This window comes from Ambystoma mexicanum, chromosome 9, assembly GCF_040938575.1.
Source record: "Ambystoma mexicanum isolate Mex_15411 chromosome 9, UKY_AmexF1_1, whole genome shotgun sequence".
Taxonomy (NCBI): domain Eukaryota; kingdom Metazoa; phylum Chordata; class Amphibia; order Caudata; family Ambystomatidae; genus Ambystoma; species Ambystoma mexicanum.
Window position 1 is genome coordinate 108972440 of NC_090931.1, and position 19202 is coordinate 108991641.

Below are 19202 nucleotides of genomic sequence, written 5' to 3' on the forward strand. Positions count from 1 at the left end.
GTATACAACAGGTTTACACTAGTGAGACAGCCTCAGCCCCTTAGACAGCAGTTGGTCCTCCAAAATGCAACTGCTTCTAAAGGTGCGACTTTCTAAGGTTAGATGAAACAGGTTATGCTGTTTGATTTGCCATCTACTGATAAGCAGGCGCTGTGTGACATCTTGAACACACCCCTGTATGTTGCATTTCCAGCCCTCATCGAAATACAGAATAATTCTAGTACCTCCTTAAAATGATTTTAGCAATCTTAGTAAATTCCAACCAATCAATTAAAAAGTGAGGTGAACCTACACTCCCATTGGTCTTAGAACAGATACATTTTGGTCATCCAGAGATGTGCATGTGTGCTCCTGAGGCCTGTGCTGTATGCCGGAACCACATTTAGGCTCCCCAAAAAGAGCCTAACATATGGCTGCAGCTGCCCATTAACAATCCTCCACTCCCATCCCCAGAAGCTGAGATTGATGCATTAAAAAAAACACACTTAGCAAATGACAAGACCATTATTTTTCACAGTTTGAAAGGATCATCCAGAAATGTCACTGTTTAAGACCACCTCAATAAGAAAGGTACAATGAAAGGCAGTGTCTACGTTACACCGCCACTCTGTTCCCCTGTACCGCTTCCTGCCACTTTAGAAAAGCAACCCGTACCATAGCAATGTGTGTCTGGTCTGAAAAAGGTGTTTGTTGATCTAACAGTGTCTTCTTATTCATTTGTTTTTTTATTTCCTGAATTATTATCCAAAGGTTATGCAAAACACCTTCCACTGCCAAACGATGCTTGTATTTTGATACTAACGAATGACAAAAACACATTTCACGCTAAAATATTCACGCATCCACATTGCACAAGCTTGCAGGTCAAAAGTAGCATGAGGGAGGAAAAAAATAAAACATAGAAAACTTAAAGAGAAATATTCCTATAGAAAGGTCTGGTCTTTCCCTTGCCACGGCTCTCCAAACCAGGTATCTTTTCAGAAGTCTTAAGAGTGAAAAGCATCTATATGTACTGAGTTTCAGTCTCACCGGGCCTCAAAAGTGAAAAAAGAATGTTTTTATCACAAATCTCTTGCCATTTCTTAGATACTCCCCTCAACTGCTGTACTTTTCTGGACACCAATCTTCCAAGGAAACAGCCCTTCAGAGACAAAGATTGTCCTTTTAAATCCCAAACCTAATTTTCTGCTTGCAGAGCAATTCTCTTCAGCTGATCTTTCTAAAATAGGAAAAAATGCAAATACATTTCAATTTTGAAAGGTGGTTAATTATTTCAAACCACTTTTTGATTGATAAAAACTAGCCCTGACTGTATCCTGTCCCTTTTGTATTAACCTGTCAGTCCAGATGGGGTAAACATTGTGTGAAAAGAGAGTAATTTTTACAAAAGGGAAGTAATAATTTAATTAGGAGGAAGCCGACTGATTTGAAAGTGGGTGCTGAGAAAATCAAAAGGGGAGTTTTATGTGTGTGTCTATATCTCTCTACCAAAGAGAGCTGTGGGGCGGGTGAGAGTGCTGAAGGGGGTGGGGGCCAAACTATATGATCAGAAGACTGCGAATATCCATCTTTTTAAAAATACAGTATTTATTTGCAAAGCTAGCATGCTAGTAAAACTGTTATATATTCATTTTCTTTGTCTATTAAAAAAGGCAGTTACGTTTACACAAATAAAACGAAAAGTATGAACACAAAAAATGTTTAAAAAAACATTTTGCCTCTTGTAAACACTGGAAAATAAAGTTGGCAAAAAACGCCCCTGTCCAATGCCACCCCGCCCTCCCGAAAAATGAAAAATTATTAAAAAAATATGTAGCTGAATACTGCAAATTGAAATATACTCAAAAGCTACAATTTTGGCATTTTTCCTAAAAAAAAAGAAAATGAAATGATAGTGTACATGTACGGGTAGTAAACTGAAGTTAGCTGGAAAAAGGAAAGGCTTGGAGAAACTTCAGCCAACACCAACTGAAAATGCGACTTAATTTAAACTGAACGGAAAAGTATGAAAATAAATTGCAATCTGTATTATTTTACTTGAGGGTAGGGCGATGCTTTAGTAGCACTTGACTGTGTTTATGGAGACAGTCTTCACGAAGTATAGCAAATAAACAATAAAATAGGCTGTTTTCTGTGACCGCTGTACATCTATAACTTATCACTTTTGCTCTCACTCAACATTTTTACAAAGATTTTCTATTTTTCGCATGTCATTTCTGGGACAGCACTCTTTATTTTGGCTGCAGGACTCGGAATTTTGCATCTTTTCCTTTTTCGGATTTGTTCTTTTAAGAGCAAGTGTACGACATAAGGAATCCTCAATACGAAAACTACAACATCAACAAAAAAACTAAAAAAACCTTCATTTAAAAAAAAAAAAGGCAAAAAGGACACTAGGGAATGAAATGCGTGTGGGTGTGTGTTTTTTCTTTTTTCTCGTAAATGCTCAGGTGAAGATGCTCGGTCAATGTTGCTCCTTTCCTCCTCTGCTCCAGGATCATGCCTTGCTTTCGTTTTCGTTTGTCTGTGGGGCATTGTTCGGGATCGTCTTGACTTCGGGCGCAGTTGTCTTCGCTTCCGTATCTTCGGGCTTGGAGTTTTCTTCTACAGGGGCCTTCCTGTGGAGCAATGGTTAAAATCAGAGGTTAGTGATTGAAAGCCAGAGTCTCACCGTAACTTATCTGGGCTCTCCATGCTCAGTAAAATATATCAAAAGCGATCAGATTGACAGTCCTGGGTTTTTATAGTTTATAGTCCCACTTTTGAGACAGACTCCCATTATAAGAGACAATATGGAATGTGATGTATTCATGAATTGTCTTAGTGCACCTATGACCCATGTTCTTGTAAAAAGATGTCAGCAGACAATTTCTGTCAAATAGTTTTGCTGTGGTCAGTTTCGAAAACAGATTTGAAAAAAAAAGGGTGAGTTGTGAAAAAAGTTTAGGATTTTTCTACTGAATAGACCAGCCGTACTATCTTAGTTCTGTGATGATCCCAAGGTCGAAGTGGGAGTACAAATTCTATTAGGCAAGACTGACTACCCATAGAAACTCTTTTTCCATAGGATCACTGTCAATACACCAGGGGCACCTATGCTTGCGGACAGGGCTGATTACTGAGCTTTAGAAGATAGGAGGAGGGTGGAAAATAGGCAAAGATTACATATAACAGAGAACCTATAAACGAACAGTACTGGAGTTGTTTATTTACAGGGTTCTGCAACTTTATGTGTTCAGCTTGCGGCTTTTCTGTACTCATGACAATACAACCTGAACACGAAATGCCAGAAAGATAATGAAGCTTAGAATCAGGTGGAAAAGGAAGGAAGATAAAAACAAACTGTTTATCTATCATGTGGATTCGAAAGGACCAATTACTGGTGAACGATGCGTAGAGAGCACTAATTCTCTATGAAAACTGTACATGGAATGGAAAAAAACGCAGAGGACAATGGCTCAAAGAGCCAAACACGTTTCACTTAAAAACAACATTAAAATCCAAATTGCAGTTCACAAGGATGTGGCATTGAAAACTGCTTTAATCAAAAGTGTTAATAATCCAAAAGAAGGGCTTTGGCAGCAGAGAGTGACTTATCAGTAACATTTCGCTAATCTGATACACACTGCAGTAGCTGGGCCTGACAGAAGAAGACTAGTGTCCGTTGATGGCACACAGGGATTACCATGAAAAACAGGACGCTGATGCAGACACTGGCAAACTACAGACCAATTTCCAAACACTCCTGCTTTTCAAGTCCTGCATACAGTGGTACCCTTGAAACGTTCCTTCTACCTGGAACAAAATGACCCCCAGGGTGACTTTCTAAATATATTCTGCCTAAGCCATATTAATGAAAGCACTCTCTTGAGTATAAGAGGAGAGCTTCCCATCACCATAGAGACCTTTCAGCTGCCATTGGCACCAGCCATCCCAGAGGACTTCTCAACACATAGCTCTACTTCTTGGTTGGTTGAACTATATTTCACTTTTCTAGCACTTCCAGCTGATTGTGCACACTGAATAAAGCTGGCATTTACCATCCCCGAACACCACCCATGATGTGCCACCAAAAGGGTGAATTCCTTCATGAGGAGCTGCTTGTTTAGCTAGAAGAAATTTATGCTGGATGGTATCTCCTGCCTTATTATCCTGCATGAATTAATGAGATAATAACTCTCAGCCTTGCGACACATTAGCGGCTGAGCGATTAAAATACAATCCAGAGCTGTCTGGATTTCTTGAAAGGATCAGCGGATTGGGAGAGTGAGAGAACTGTGTATGGTGATCGTTAAAAAAGACGGTTAAGAGGGAATGACTGATATAGTCTATGCTCTTCATCTGTCTTTCTGTAAAACGTCAGTTTTTTATTTGGTTTCTTTTCTTTAAAACTAAGTTTTAGCCTACCTACATGCGTTTCACCTGACAGCTTCCCCAGGGCCCATATTCTAAGTTAACTTTCTTTCCAGTATAATTTCTTGTGCTTACCACGGGCGTGTTACCACATTTCAGTTTGACTATTGGGGAAGTCCTGGATCAGCTTAGGTGGAAGAAGCTGTGAGGCCATCAGAGACTAGGGGACAGCTAGGTGGAGGAAGCTGTGAGGCCATCAGAGACTAGGGGACAGCTAGGTGGAAGAAGCTGAGAGGTCATCCGAGATTAGGGGACTGCTGGGTGGAGGAAGCTGAGAGGTCATCCGAGATTAGGGGACTGCTAGGTGGAAGAAGCTGTGAGGCCATCAGAGACTAGGGAACTGCTAGGTGGAGGAAGCTGAGAGGTCATCCGAGATTAGGGGACTGCCAGATGGAAGAAGCGGCAAGGACATCAGACACTAAGGGACTACTAGGTGGAGGAAGCTGAGGCTATCAGATATTAGGGGGGACTGATAAGTGAAAGAAGCTGAGAGGCCAATCGAGACTAGGGGACTGAGGATGCCGAGAGACCTTTGAAGACTAGAGAACTGCTAGGTGCAAGAAGCTAAAAGGCCATCAGAGACTAGGGGACTGCCAGAACTAGAGGTTGGTGTGAAGGGGCCAACATGTCCACGAACAGCTTCCTTAGTTGAAGTTAGCATAGGAAGTTACGGTGGATGGCCACTAATTCAACCAGCAATATCTTGCACGACTAACTGCCAAATCATGACATTGGCCCTGGAATGGATGTCCTGCCAATATATTTTGCAGGAGGTGGGCGAAGGGGCCAAAATAGCGCAAATGACCTCAAAGAGGATGTGCCTCTGAAAAGCAACAGGGCCGGCCTTGGCTCTGATCATATGAGCCCCTTATGCAGAGAGTTGTTATTGCACTTGTGCGCTTCGAGAATGGATGGCACCATGTAATAGTGGCCTATAAGGTCTGCTTTCTAGCGCTAGATGGTCGGATGTTTTGAAAAAGCCAACTGGAAACCATAACCTGGCTGGTTGTCTGCAGATAAAATGTAAGGGCCCTACACACTTCCAGACATAGATGGTCCTCTCTATGTCCTTCCCGGGATTTGGGGAAAAGGTGGGCAGGCATCTTTCCTAACTGATATCAGAAACTATTCTAGGTAGAAAATAGGGGTGAGTTCTAAATATCACTTTGTCCTTACAAAACAACCTAAGGGGCTCCTTGTCAGATACAGCCTGCAATTTATTGAACTGCCCAGCTAAGGTGATCACTACTAGGCTCTATTCCTGCAAACTAAGTTCATGTTAATTGTAGCCTTGAGCCAGAGAGTTGAGATATTATTCAAATCTCAAGAAGGATGATGAGGTCTAAAAGTAGTGTACAGCAGTAAACAGGCTTTCAAAGTGTCTTTTAATTATCAGACTTGAGTAAAAGAGATCTAGTTTATCAGAAGTGAGGCAGGCAGATACGGTCACTAAGCGAGATCTGTACGCGTCTGATCTGATGCCGAAATGTGAGAGATCCAATATGAAAGGCAGACCTAGATCTAATGATACTTTGTGAGGATCCAATTACTTATAAGGGGACCAGTGGCAAAGCCCTGGCACTTTGCTACAATACTGAGCGCTAGTGGACTTTTCTGGCCATGTTTAGGACACCAAATTGCTGTTCGAAATGTAGGTGTACCAGGACTACGCATTCAGGATCCAAGCTGCCAAACTTCACTGATTGTGGGAGGGTGAACAACCTGACCACCCGGCGTGAAAAAGAGATCGATTTGCTTGGGGAAGGCTAGCGAGGAACAGAGGAAAGATTCATTAGGTCCGAAAAACATAATTAAGTTGGCCAATGGTGAGCTTTCAGAATAGTTGACTGTTGCTCTGATCCAGAGCCAGCAAACACTGCTGCTCTGACTTGGTGCCCCCCCTCCTATTTATGTAAAACATAGCAGTCATATTGCCTGTCATGGCCATGAGCCTGCTCCCCTCTACAAAAAGGCCAAAGGCCTTTAAAGGCAGCCAACTGGATTTTAGTTCCAGAACATTGAGTTCTCTCAGTCCCATAGGTCATGAATGTAGTGGCCTTTCATGGAGGCTCTCAGGCCAAAAGAGGGATCTGTACTCATGGTTCTCTCCCACTGAATATTGTGAAAGGGAAGACCCTGTATGCGCTTCTGTTCCATGGTCCACCAAGCGACTTCCTGTTTGTTTCTGGAATGGGGACAATCATGAGCTTTGTCCGTTTGTCCTGATTCCAAATTCTTATAAAGTTCAATTGTGTATGCCCCAGGTGTAGTCAAGTGGTAATCACGGTGGTAACAGACAAGTCAACCATGCCTTGGAATTTTGGAAAATTAACGCTGATGTTGCTGAGATGCCCTTATCAGGCTCTGCTGCGTAAGAAAAACCTTGCTCTGAGTGGCATCCCAGATGTAGCCAATGCATGTGTTTCGTAGAGCCTGAACGTGCTGAGACATGTTCTTTATGATAGAAAATCCCATGCTCAGAAGAAAATTTACCAGAGTCTGAGCTCAAATAATCCTCTCCCCGGGACTGCTTGCTTGAAGGAGCCAGTCGACCAAGATTGACATCACAGAGGCCGAGAATCGAGGTAACTTGTGCCAACAACTCAGTGACTACACTAGGAGCTTTGATCAAACCAAAAGAGAGGACTATGTACTGACATTTCTGGGCTGCAAAGAAAAATGGATGGATCTTCTGATGAAGCCGAATCGGAACATAAGGGAAACGTCCGTTAGGTCAACCACAGATTTTCAATCTCGTACTGAAAAGAAAGGTATGCAAGCCAGTGTAATGATCTCAAACCTTTGTAAGGGAAGAGAGAAGTTAAGGAGAGAAAGATCCAGGCCTAGCTGAATGGTGAATAATGTGTGGAATGAGCTGCAGTTCCTCTTGGAGGCACCTCCTAAAATGCCCTAATGGATTGTAGTTTGTGTATCTCCTTCCAAAGATCCACACTTGCAAACAAGTGGGATTGGGAGAGAAACACCCCTTCCTTATAGGAAACAGAAGTTATACTGGGGTCTATGAACAACTGGTTCCAAACTGGGGAATCAAAAGCAAGACAACCTGCCACTGATTGTAGGCTGCAAGGGTTGCATTCTGTTAGACCTTGCATCCAACGCTGCCAAGGAGTTTATTCTCCTTGTTCAAACGAGATGATGAAGAGGCAGATTTATTCCATATGCTGGCTGCCGCCACTACTGACGGGGTTTATAGTCAAAAAACCGAATTAAAAAATCTCGAAAAAAAAAAATATTGAATTGAAAATCTCGAAAAAAAAAATCTCGAATTTTTTTTAATACGTTTTTATTTTGAAATGGGGGGTTCCCCCCAACCCCCCTTTTTTCATTTTTTTAATTTTACCCTTTTTTTTATACTTACCTGAACCCACAAATACATATAAATAAATAAATAAATAATTCAATATTTTTTTTTCCGAGATTTTAAATTCGAGATTTTGGTAATTCGATATTTTTTTTCGGTTTTTTGACCGACCACCTACTGACGGATGTGTCTGACAGATCTATTTAACTTCTATGAAGGGACCGGTCGGTATCACAGATTCATTTGCTTATTGACAGGCTGGACCGAATGCGATTTTGACCAGATCTTCTGAACTTCATCCAAAAAAAGAAGCCAAAACATCATTCTAAGAAGCAGGTGCCTCTGGAATAGAAGGACCAGTGAACTCCGTAAGGGATTCCAGCCCTTCACGAGAGGCGCGTGCCGAATGAGGGTAATGACTTCCTTCCTCATCTTGATCCTAATGGTATCCTTATTTGGTTGCACACTTTTGATCGAATTGACCAATTTAGATCAAATTGGTACTGGTACAGGTATATGTGTATGAGGGGCTAGAGAAGTACGGGTGTGTGGGAGGTAGGAGGTGATACGCGTGGAGTAGGGTAGAGAGGGCGGGCATGGGTTTGCATCACCCATAATAAACATTTTTTTAAAGCAGGTTGAATTCTGGTCGACCAAAAATGCACCAGCAAAAAGAAGACTTAAAAAAAAAAAAAGTATTTAAAAAATGTAGAACAGATCCTGATTCCCTTGATCATCCTATACTTTGACTGCTCGGGTTTGGTAGGTTGATGTAGAGCCGTTGGCAAAAGGCAAAAGGAGCATCACAGATAATTAGGGCGCTGGGGGCACCACAACAAAGAGGGTAAAAGGAATAGACACAGGATCAAATGAAGGTGGACGAGGGTCCTTCAGAAAAGGAGGAGGGATGTCCATTGGCAACAGAGGCTGTACCGTTGGAAGTGCTGTCGGCATAACTGAAGCCAGAACCACTTTAATGAGGCATTAAAAGTAGCTCTTCATGGCATGTGATCTCACAAGAAACCGGTCTACACCTGAGGGTGCTGCACTCAATGTGCCTGGAAGGTTGATGACTCCTGTCCGATGTGCCAAAGTGCAAGGAAGTCTAAGGGCCCCCAAAGGCCCAAAGGACAATGTTGTCCATGTAGTCAACACTTGCATGACCCAAGTTCTCTTGCCTGGCCGCAGGAAGCATGTGAAGCCTGTGTCTCTTCTAGAGCTGGTACTTCTGTCAGCAATGGCCTTGTAAGAGAGTCCTGCCTCTTCAGAGGAAGTCTGCTTGCCAGTTCCTGAAGTTGAAAGGCCTAAGGAAGACTCTGTCAAGAATCTCTGGGCTGATTATATCTATCCAGACGAGTGCTCTCCCACCTCTCGAAATACTGCACACAAATCTGATCTGCGACACTGGTGGGAAGGAAAACTGTGCTGGAGCAGCTGTGTTGTTCCAGGAAGTCAATTTATCATTCTGCAGGAGTCCCTCGTGCTGAACACTGGTACCCGGTCAAACAATCTCTGGAACAAAGTCCCTTGTGTCAGCCCCTTTCTTAGTTTAGTGTGCATAGGGTCAACTCTACCGTACCCTCTGGTAACAGACTTACAAGAATGCTCAACCAGAGGCCGATATTAGCAGCACAAAGGGGAGCTTTAGAGATGTCAATGATATGGTTGCTAGTCGGAATAGGCTCACAAGGAACACTTTCAGTGCCGGAGGCCAATGGAAATGAGTCTACAAGCCGTGGTGCTTAGGGAAAAAGGGAAAGTTCTCACATCAAGCTTCCTCTTTCATCAATGTGGTCTTCACAAACTGACAAATTCTGACTAGGCTATTCTTGAAGAGGGCTTTCCCATGAATAAGGCTTCCCCCAAGGGTCCTCTCTAACAGCACATTGCAAAACGTGCAAAGATCCCAATCGCGGTCTGGTCCTAGGCATTCCAGGCACAATGAGTGGGAATTAGGCACTGAAATGTTATCATCAAAGCAAGCAACTATTGGGGGAACGATGAAAAAAGAATAAATAAACTACAACATAAAAAATATGGCGTGCCACAGGAAAACAAAAGCCCACGTGCTGATAGGCCTCCAGTTCCACCGAGCACAGTTAAATGGGCCAGCGGACATCGCCAGCGGGCAGGGCATGAAAGGGCAGGGCTTTGCCAAGACATCGCCAGTGGGCGGGGCATGAAAGGGAGGGCTTTGCCAAGCTGATGTGCACCGTCTATGCACCCAAGGTTGTGTATTTTCCCGATGAAAGGCCTCGGTCCCTTCCCCATGCTTGGACATCATATAAACATGGATGAAAGGAGACGGGACAGGATGTAGGAATTTTAGATGGTGCAGACACAGAAGCTAAGATGTTATGGAGAATAGGTCAGGAGCGCACTGCACATCTCTTGATCCATGGAGGTTCTAAGTAGAGTTTTCAGACCTGCCACTAAGTACTCTTTGCCTTGATTTTAAGATGTGACTTTCAATTTCGTTTTTCTTTGTTTATGATATATTGCATACTTCTTCAGTGGGAGAAATTTCTATTACTAATCTGAATGCCAGATACAATAGCGTGTGTTAGATACAAGCATTTAGACCGATGAAATCGGTCATTCGTATTTTACAGAGCGATATAGGCATGCTGACCAACCAAGGTCACTGATTTTCCTTGCATACGTGAATGGGGGTGTGCTCGCAGAACAGATGAGTATGACATCATATTTTTTGCAAGTGAAAGTAAAATTGATTGGATTAAAAAAACAGAACTATAATGGGTTGGGGGGAGCTGGGAACATCTAAGCATTCCGGGAGGCACCTAATCAGTAAACTTACCTGAAGATGGAAAGGGCATGGAGCGTGCATTCCAATATCAACTAAATTATGCAGTATTTAGTGCAGGTGCCAGTGGCACAATTTAAGGGCACAATGTAAAGTGGTAAAATCAAAAACGCCGTGATTCTGCTATACTCTAAATATAGGTTTACTATTCACAATAACTGGATATTATTTGTTACACTGCTTGGTACACTCAAGCATTTCTTAGATGTGGAAGAGAACCAGTTTACTCAGTAAGACAGACATAAAGGCCTTATCTCATTGTGCCCCATGCTTCTCATGGTCATGAGATGACTCGCTAAATGCCAGAATGTAGGTTCTTGATGGCACTCAACTAGGGCATCTAATGAGTGTAGACTCAATGGTTCCAATGTTAATTGTGACTGTTATATTTGTTCTCTTAAGAAGCAGGCAAATGTATCAGTTGTGGGGTAAAAGACTGTCATACATCACAGCAGGAAATAATAATATCTCATGACTTGACCCAATTGCTAGGCCTACAACAAACATGACGTCTAAATATGTAGCATATTATTTCCCTTGACACTGCAAAGAAAATTAGATCTCTCCTTCTGACCAATGAGAAGTGAACCTTTTTATGACCTTAGTCCCGCACCCACTCCCCCATTTGTAGGCATTAACTTTCACTGCTGGGTTAGTTTATTATAAAACAATGAGATTAGTATTAGCAACACCACATGTAGTGCACAGCACAGCACGAACGCACAGACACAAGCAACACAGGCAACAGAAGATTAAGAGAAGCCATACTCGGTCTTCGCTGGAGCGGGCGATACAGAGGTGTCTGCAGTGGAAGGAGCAAGCTCAGGAGCTTGCCCACCAGCCACAGAGGCAGAAGCAGAAGTGCCAAGAGCTGCAAAAACATCCTTTGCAAGGTCAATGTCTGGGGTCTTGAAGGTCCCTCCGTCCATTTGAAAGTCCTCATTCTGGGAGGGGTTTGTAGAGCTGACGGAGGCAGCCTCACTCTTCGGGCTGGTTGGATTCTTGGCTGCCTCTGTTGGGCTCTTCACTGCGCTGGGCTGCGCCCCTTCCTTTTCAGGACTTTTGACACTCGAGGCTTCCGGTTTGACCTGTTTGGCTTCTGAAGAGGGTGGCGGGCTAGTGGAGTTAACCGCTTTACTGTTGGCTGGGGTTGCGGAAGCCTCAGTTGGTTTGCTAGCAGCGCTGGGGCTGAGGACTCCCCCTGGTTTAGCCGCAACTGTCGAGGTTGGATTATTAGTGGCCGGTGCAGAAGCTGGGGTATCGCTCAGATCAACAAGAGGGGCAACCTTTGGGGTCGATGTGGGTGGTGGCGAGGAAGCAGATGGAGTGGTCTGACTGGGCGGAACAGAGTTTGACTCGAGGACAGTGGAGGCAGGTGGGGCGGTGCTGGAGGTTAGTGTTGTGCTCTCACTGGTGGGACTGTTTTGAGCAGTGGCAAAGGTTTCGGTGATAGTGTCAGAGTTAGTGGTGACCGTTGTTACAGAAGGCAGCATGTCCTCGACAGTAGCTGTGGTGTCAGCGGCATGCCTGTGAGGATGATAGGAGTAGAAGAGAATAGAAAATGAAAGCCAAAAATGACAGAAACGAGCCGAAGCCAGCCGCGCGCACACACCAAGAACAAAGACAGCATGCTGTTAAAAGCAAACAGACAGTGAAGCAAAGGGCAACTCAGTGCAGCCGCATGTGGACTCCAGAGTGCAGGGAAGTTTCAGAGCAAGTGAGAGAACCGTTGTGGAATCGTATTTAAAATGTATCCATCCATATCTCTGCACTTCAACTGAATACCAAGCGAAAGGCAGTTTGGGGGGTCTACTGCACACGCTAGCAGAGAAGAGAATAGCGAAGGTGCAGGTTGAATAAAGGCAACTGAAATTATATGAATCAAACTATGTCACCTGAAGGCAAATGAGGTAAATGGGAAGAGGCCCCAAAACGTATGCATTCTTATTTAAGTCAAGATCATTTGAAGATATTCCTTGGGCACATCGTCTTGTGGCCAATGCTGGATTTGACTTCTATAGACTTCATTGATTCACAGTGTGTCACCCTTTCTCAACTCTCATGCTGGACTTCCTTTGCATCTTGTACTCATGGTGGCCCTGAATCATGCTGTTCCCATCTTCATCTTGTATCCTGGCTTGCAACATTATGTGTTACTACTGATTTCTGCAATTGTATTCGCTCTCCTCTCTTGCTTCTCCACTCTTTTTGACTGCGTACTCTCTGTTCTCAACTCCCTTTCTCCCTTTTCCTATCTCCCCTCCTTACTTTCTTCCATGCACTTACTACATCAGAATTGTCCCTGGACCTAGTACGATAGCAGCCTCGTCTGTCTCAACCTCCTCCTCTTACTTGCCCCCCTCCAGCACTATCCGAAATGTCGTCAGGCCCACTACGATAAGTCGCTTGTTTTGTTCCTTCCCTCCCTTTCCGCACCTCTCTCCCTCACCTTTTGTTTTTCTCCGGCTCTACAAGAAATGCTGTCAGGCCTATTATGATAGTCGCCTGTCTTTTTCCATTTCCTTCTCACTCTCCCCCTCCCTTCCTTATTTACGTCTTAGCTCTTGCATTATCTGAAATGTCATTTGGCCGAGTACGATAGTTAATTTCACATCCTTACTGTTCATGGCCTGTAAGAATGTCATTGTATTTTCCTTTGGTCTCTCCCCTGCCTTGAAGCGCTTTCAAACACATTGTGTATAGGCGCTATACAAATAAACATAGCATATCATATCATAACCAGTGTTGGTCCTCCTAGTGAAACACTAGGCCATCTTGCCAGAGTGTTAACCACTTTATGAAGCCACTTAGTTAATACTGAATATTAAACATTAATAAGATTTAGAAATGTGCTTCATTATTGAATGTATGTCTCTTATTAGCACTATTATTATTTCTCATGCATATATTTTCATTCGTGTTCCGTGTTTTTCCTACTGGTCGTTTTCCTCAATTTGCTCATACATATATGTTGTATATTTGGGGATAGGGGTGGGTGGCAGGATGAGGTTCTAGAGGTGTTGGCTAGAGCGGGTTTGGGGGACACCCTACCGTTTAATTAAAACACATACGAGGGGAAAATGCACGGGTAAAGTGCGAATGAGATACGCGACCTCTGTAAAAACACATGTAACCATTTTCAATTTACTTCATGTACCCATTCAAAGCGGTTTTTCTTTTAAACATATTTCACACTGCGCCAGTAAGCAATCAAAAACAATCGGTGCACAAAAACAAAACAATCGGCAATAGTGTTTTCACTGGAAAAAAAGAGGACTTTCCATGAACCGATTTAAGAAGGCTTTCTTCTTTTAAGAGACTGCTTTGAAGCCTTGTGACAGCTCTGCAAGTAGTGGAGTGGGTCCCTCTTGTGAATTGGTACCATGAGTCATTCTCAGCATGTTTAATAGCTAACACCTTTCCAACTAAAAGCAATCTCACATTCCAGGTAGCCTACATAATCCATTTGATTTGCAAATAATCTTTGCAAATTCTAAATTATCGGGTATTTTGAAATAATCCTCTCAATTATAACTTAAAAACTGTACTTTTTGCCTCTTTCCAGAGTGATAAATAGAAGAAAGGCGAGGCCAACAACTGAAGAAGATGAGGCTACATGAAGGCAGATTTCCTCGTGATGTGAAATATACGCTCACACTCCATCTTCCTGCTCTTTTTCCATTGGCCACTGTGAACATTTGCAAATGAATCTCACTTTCAAATTGGTGACTGATCAAATTATATAGCGAAACTAAAAGGGCTCACGGCCGCTGGAGGGAAATGCGAGAGCCTGTGTGCCAGAACAGCACCCTGAAGCCAATCGGAAGACCCATTTCCTGTGGGCAGACTGGTCCACATGCCCCATTTCATCTTCATTGTACCACCACATCCAGGCAACTATCCTGGGGGAGTAGTGCGATGGCCTCATTTCACTTTACATTTTGGAGCGCTTCCCAAGTGTGTTTTCAAGAAGATCTCCCAGGTCCTCACTGAAGATCACCAACATGTTGACTGGCTGTAAGTAAGGGAGAGATCTGCCTCGGCATCTTAACACAACGGCATTTCCTCTGAGGCAGAGGCGGAAGTCTAAGCGGAAGGTCATTGCCATACTGAATGAATTGGTAAAGTGAGTAACAGTGCTCAAATGTGACGAAAGGACTGCGCTGGGCTATATGAGCGGGTCATGGGCTCCCACAGGTGGGCTTGGGCTAAGAGGCTTCACCTGGACAGTTGCCACCTTCACACGGCACATTTTAACTCAGAAGTATTGCAGGATGAAAAGCTTGTGAGTTTCAGTGCTGATGCAGGCCTCTACACATTAAACATTACTCTCGGTCCGTGGCATGTTTCCTTGCGTTATAACTATATGGCATATTTGTTTTACTGCAGTGTGCAGATTCTGTTTACAGGATAGTCCAGTGACTTTTTGACAGAAGATTCAGTAATATTAGAAATTCCCCACTGAAAAATAATAGAAAGGTCAGCACTGAGCAGAGGTGCTGAGTTGCAACAAGACTGTGGATGGCACTGTTTGCGGTTGTGAGAACGTTATCTTACATTTCAAACACATGTAGCTTCTTAGGAGTTTTGGTGCGTACGGGGGAGGGTGCAGGAACCACGCAGTGTGAGATCTGGCCTGAATCCCCATACGCCACCCAAGTCCTTCACGGCTCCCTCGAAGGTGTTAAGAAGCAAGCTGCGAGGAGACATTACCACCACAATATCCACACAGACACGTGCAACTCACTCAGGTTCTGTTAACGGAGTGGTTTCATTGGGTTCGGTCTGGTTGCCTCCGTCGTGGTTTGGGGTCCTCTCTTCTTCCGTCCTCACTTCCACAATGGGCTCCTTAGATTCGTCTTTCCTGTAAGGAATTGAAACAGTGGATGCAGAAGGTGTCACTTCAAACCAAATCTCCCTGCGGCGTTGCAACTACACAGCAAAGCAATGTTCTTTGAGTTGAATTTTAAAATCTAAAATACCACATCTTAGTATCTAACCGTTATCATGTTGAGCCAATTGCGAACAATGTGGTACATGGAAGTCTTTTCACTATGTTTATTACCAATATAATGGTGGTGCAAAAAACGGACTTGCAGACATTACTGGGTTTCAGGCGGACATGGATTTACTGCATTCATGATTATAAATGTAAAATGCAATGAACAAGCGCAAAGGCCAAAACTGTGGGCTTTGCCAATGCTTGTTTATGGATGGACTCCTTTTCAGCATTTCCCTTTAAGCAATTAAAATGAGAGAAAGAACGCTTACGAGAAGGCGGCTTTTCCCTCTTCAATGTCTTTGCCCTTCGCTCCTGGGCCGGATTTGCCGCACAGGTTCACGGCGATGCACATCAACAGGCCACACTTGTTCAGGAAGTAGCAGGTGACGTCAACCACAACCAGGAGGATGACAAACACGATGATCAGGATACCCACGATGGCACCAGTGCCCAGCCCGGAACCATGGCTTGGACCTGCTATTATAAGAAACAGAAACATCATGCTAGACTAAAAAGATCTTCTTGCTTATTAATAAGTTCACCAAGAAATGCATATCTGTAAAGAGCTAGGTGACTTCAGAAGGTTCTGCGATTGGGCTGACCCCGCCAGCTTTCATCTTTTGATTCAAATCTATTACGTATTCTGAATTGACCACATTTTAAAACCATTTTGGCCGCAGTCTTATAAAACAATTAAGAGACCTCGCAAAATGGCTGCTTAACAATTATGGGTCACTGGCTCACCCATTGAAACCTCAGATAAGAGATACACACCCACAGACCACATGAAACATGCGACAGCCGCATCCAAGTACAACTTAATGAAAAACGGCAGTAGCATATGGCCCCGGCTTTGAAAAGACCTCCACTATTGCTTGACATGAAACTGCCCAGGTCACGATGTCATGTGCTAGGTAGTTTGCTGCTGAAGTAGCTCTCTGATCTAAGCGCTTGCCTCAGACGTCTGTGCTCCCACCGTTCCTTCCTCTCCAGACTGCAGATAGAGTTCACCATTGCAAGGGTTAATAAACAGAATACATGTGAAAGTAGGTGATCATTACATTGACTATTACTACTACGTTAGGAATTTGGCATGGTGTGCTATATATTTGAAATGTGTTATAATATTAAAAGTGGGGTATAAAATAGGTACTAACTCAGCGCTGGTAACAATGTGGAGTCTAAATGATTCTAATATCGAAGGGTGCCAGCGGCATGAAAAAACAGAAAAACATTTATACCCTAAATGTCAGTTTAATGAACAATGTTACAAATGTTAAAGCATTCTATTATTACACCCTGCCTAATTAAATTATCTACTGTCCATAATTGTCTGTGATTAAGTCAGAGGCCCTCATTAGGACCCCGACGTAAACCAATGGCGCTATTAGCGCCATGGTTAACGCCGGTAACTTACCGACTCCGCCATGGTTAAATGGGGAATTACCACCCCATTCCAAGGTTGGTGGGGCGGTAATTCCCCATTTACCATTGGCCCTTCCCCATTCCCATTTTTGCCCCATAGGGCTCAATGGGAATGGGGAAGGCGGTAATTACGGTACCGCAAATTGCAGTACCATAATTACCTTCAAAGTCCCTTTGCGGGTCCCTACTTTAACGGCTGGTCCAGACCAGCCGTTAAGGTCGGGAGCCGCAAAGGGACCTCGAAGTAAGGCGTTAAGGGGTTAACGGCGCCGCAACCTTTTATGACGCCGTTAACCGCTTAACGCCAGGGTCCTAATGAGGGCCAGAATATCTAATCTAACAAAATAATAAAAGGCAAGATGTATGTTTGTCCGATGCAGTAGCTTCGCCTGTTGTCACGGCTAGAGGGAGCTGTCGCCTAAGGATATACAGTGGTCCAATTTGCATAGCTTTGCCTGTTGTCACTGCTAGAGGGAGCTGTTGGCTTAGGATATTTAGTGGGCCTACTGTGTATCATTGAAAACCTGCCTTTTGGACGTGTACATGGGCCTGTACACTAGTAGTTTAATATTTGATCATGATAACGAACATCATTGTTCACAACTTTGGCAACCACTTGACCAATTGCCTGGTATTTGGTATTGGCGCATTACCCAGACATCCCTTGATGATAGGCAGGAATCCCAGATAAATTACACGTTCTGCGTGCTCCTCATGCCTGGGCATTGGGGCATGTCTTCGATCTCATTCAAGATTCCTCTTTACAATGCGGGGCTGTGGAAGCGTACGTGAGATGCCTTGAGGTAGTTCCAGCTTGCATAGAGCTACTGTTCAATTGCAATGTCTTCATGGCTCTTGATTGATGTGTCTGTAGACACCGAATTCTAAGGCATGCCGCTGGGTCGGTAAAGCGGTTTACGAAATAGCAAACAATTTTTTCAAGTGCGTCTAACCACACAATATAAAAAAAACATTATTTAAATAACAAAGAGCTCCTCACATCCCGAAATATCACTATCATAAAATATGCACATCAAGCATTATATGAAAGACTTATTTAAAAATAATGATCTCCCTGGCTTAATACTTCCCGAGAGAGCCTTCCTTTCATTAGGATGGCAGCGAGGATGTTCCTGTTCCTCATTAGGGTCCAGTACCTAACTCTGACCCTCAAAGCACTGAGGCCTCCCACTGTTTTAGGTTCCAATTGATACGGAAATAAAATATAGCACCCCAGTTCTGCACCCCTAACTGCCCTGCACACATTACACAATGTATGCATTTGAACGTTTCTGGCATGATGCCTTATTCCCCGCCCAACCTTCTTGCGAAGAGCTAATTAGCAAACAAAGTTCCTGAGGCTAATAAGTATTAACAACGGGTCTGACAATCAGGTGGCTGGAAATGCAGGCAGAACCCACCAGTAAACGCCCACTTTCATACAGTCACTTGTACAACTTGCCCAGGTGTCCACCTTTTGATTATTTGTTGTGGCCGGTGCCCCCACACTTGACCCTTTCTCCCCCCTCCCTGTCCTGCATGCCTCTCCCCATCCACAAACTTCGCCCGCTAAGCACACATCCAGCTGGGAGACAACATGGCAAGTGCAGGCAGGGTAGTCAAAATTGGCTCCTTTTTTTAACCATATTAAAAAGAGGGGGGTCAGATATTGAGAAATTCCGCAAATTGGGACTTCTTCCTCTGTATTATTCAATGACAGGTTTACTATCAGGGCATTACTTAGTAGGACTTCATCCCAAGTAATAACTATATTTGGGTACTAGCCATATTCATACCGAGGGCTGTGAACAATCCATTTAAAGCTTCTCGTCGAGGAGGCAGAAGAGAGAGGTAGTACGCCATTTTGGTGTGAATAAAGCATGATGAGACGTAATTACATTGATAAATCCTCCAACTTTTTATTTTTTGGTTTGCTGTTAATCAAATGGTCTGGCCGTGGTCTGACCTTTGCCATGCAGTGAGACCTGGTAATACAGATTACAGGAAAAAATGATCAGCTACTTTGCCCCAAACATGCCAGAAATACTTCCAAATATTGTCGATTAGAACAGGATATCTCACGACAGACACTGCAGCTAATGCACAATGCCTTTTCCTGGAGAGAGCGGTCGATAAATTAGCTGATTAGTGTTCACAGCTTATAGTGATGCATCGCCACAAGTCATAGTTTTAATTGTAGATTTCCAAGAGCGATG

At 43.6% G+C, this 19202-nt stretch overlaps 1 protein-coding gene across 4 annotated transcripts in view; it reads right to left on the reverse strand.

The window, feature by feature from the left end:
• Positions 1-2213: 2213 nt before the first annotated feature.
• The window catches only part of NCAM1 (neural cell adhesion molecule 1), a 948636-nt gene continuing 931647 nt past the window's right edge, over positions 2214-19202 (reverse strand). For 2 of the 4 annotated variants that reach the window (XM_069614261.1, XM_069614260.1), the window contains 3 exons: positions 15831-16038; positions 15307-15423; positions 2413-2618 (listed from right to left, as the gene is read on the reverse strand). In XM_069614261.1, the coding sequence (XP_069470362.1) occupies positions 2498-2618; positions 15307-15423; positions 15831-16038 (446 nt within the window). In that variant the 3' untranslated portion in view covers positions 2413-2497. Of the gene's footprint in view, positions 2619-11327; positions 12087-15306; positions 15424-15830; positions 16039-19202 lie in introns of all 4 variants that reach the window. The other 2 variants (XM_069614259.1, XM_069614258.1) reach the window with 2 other exon arrangements.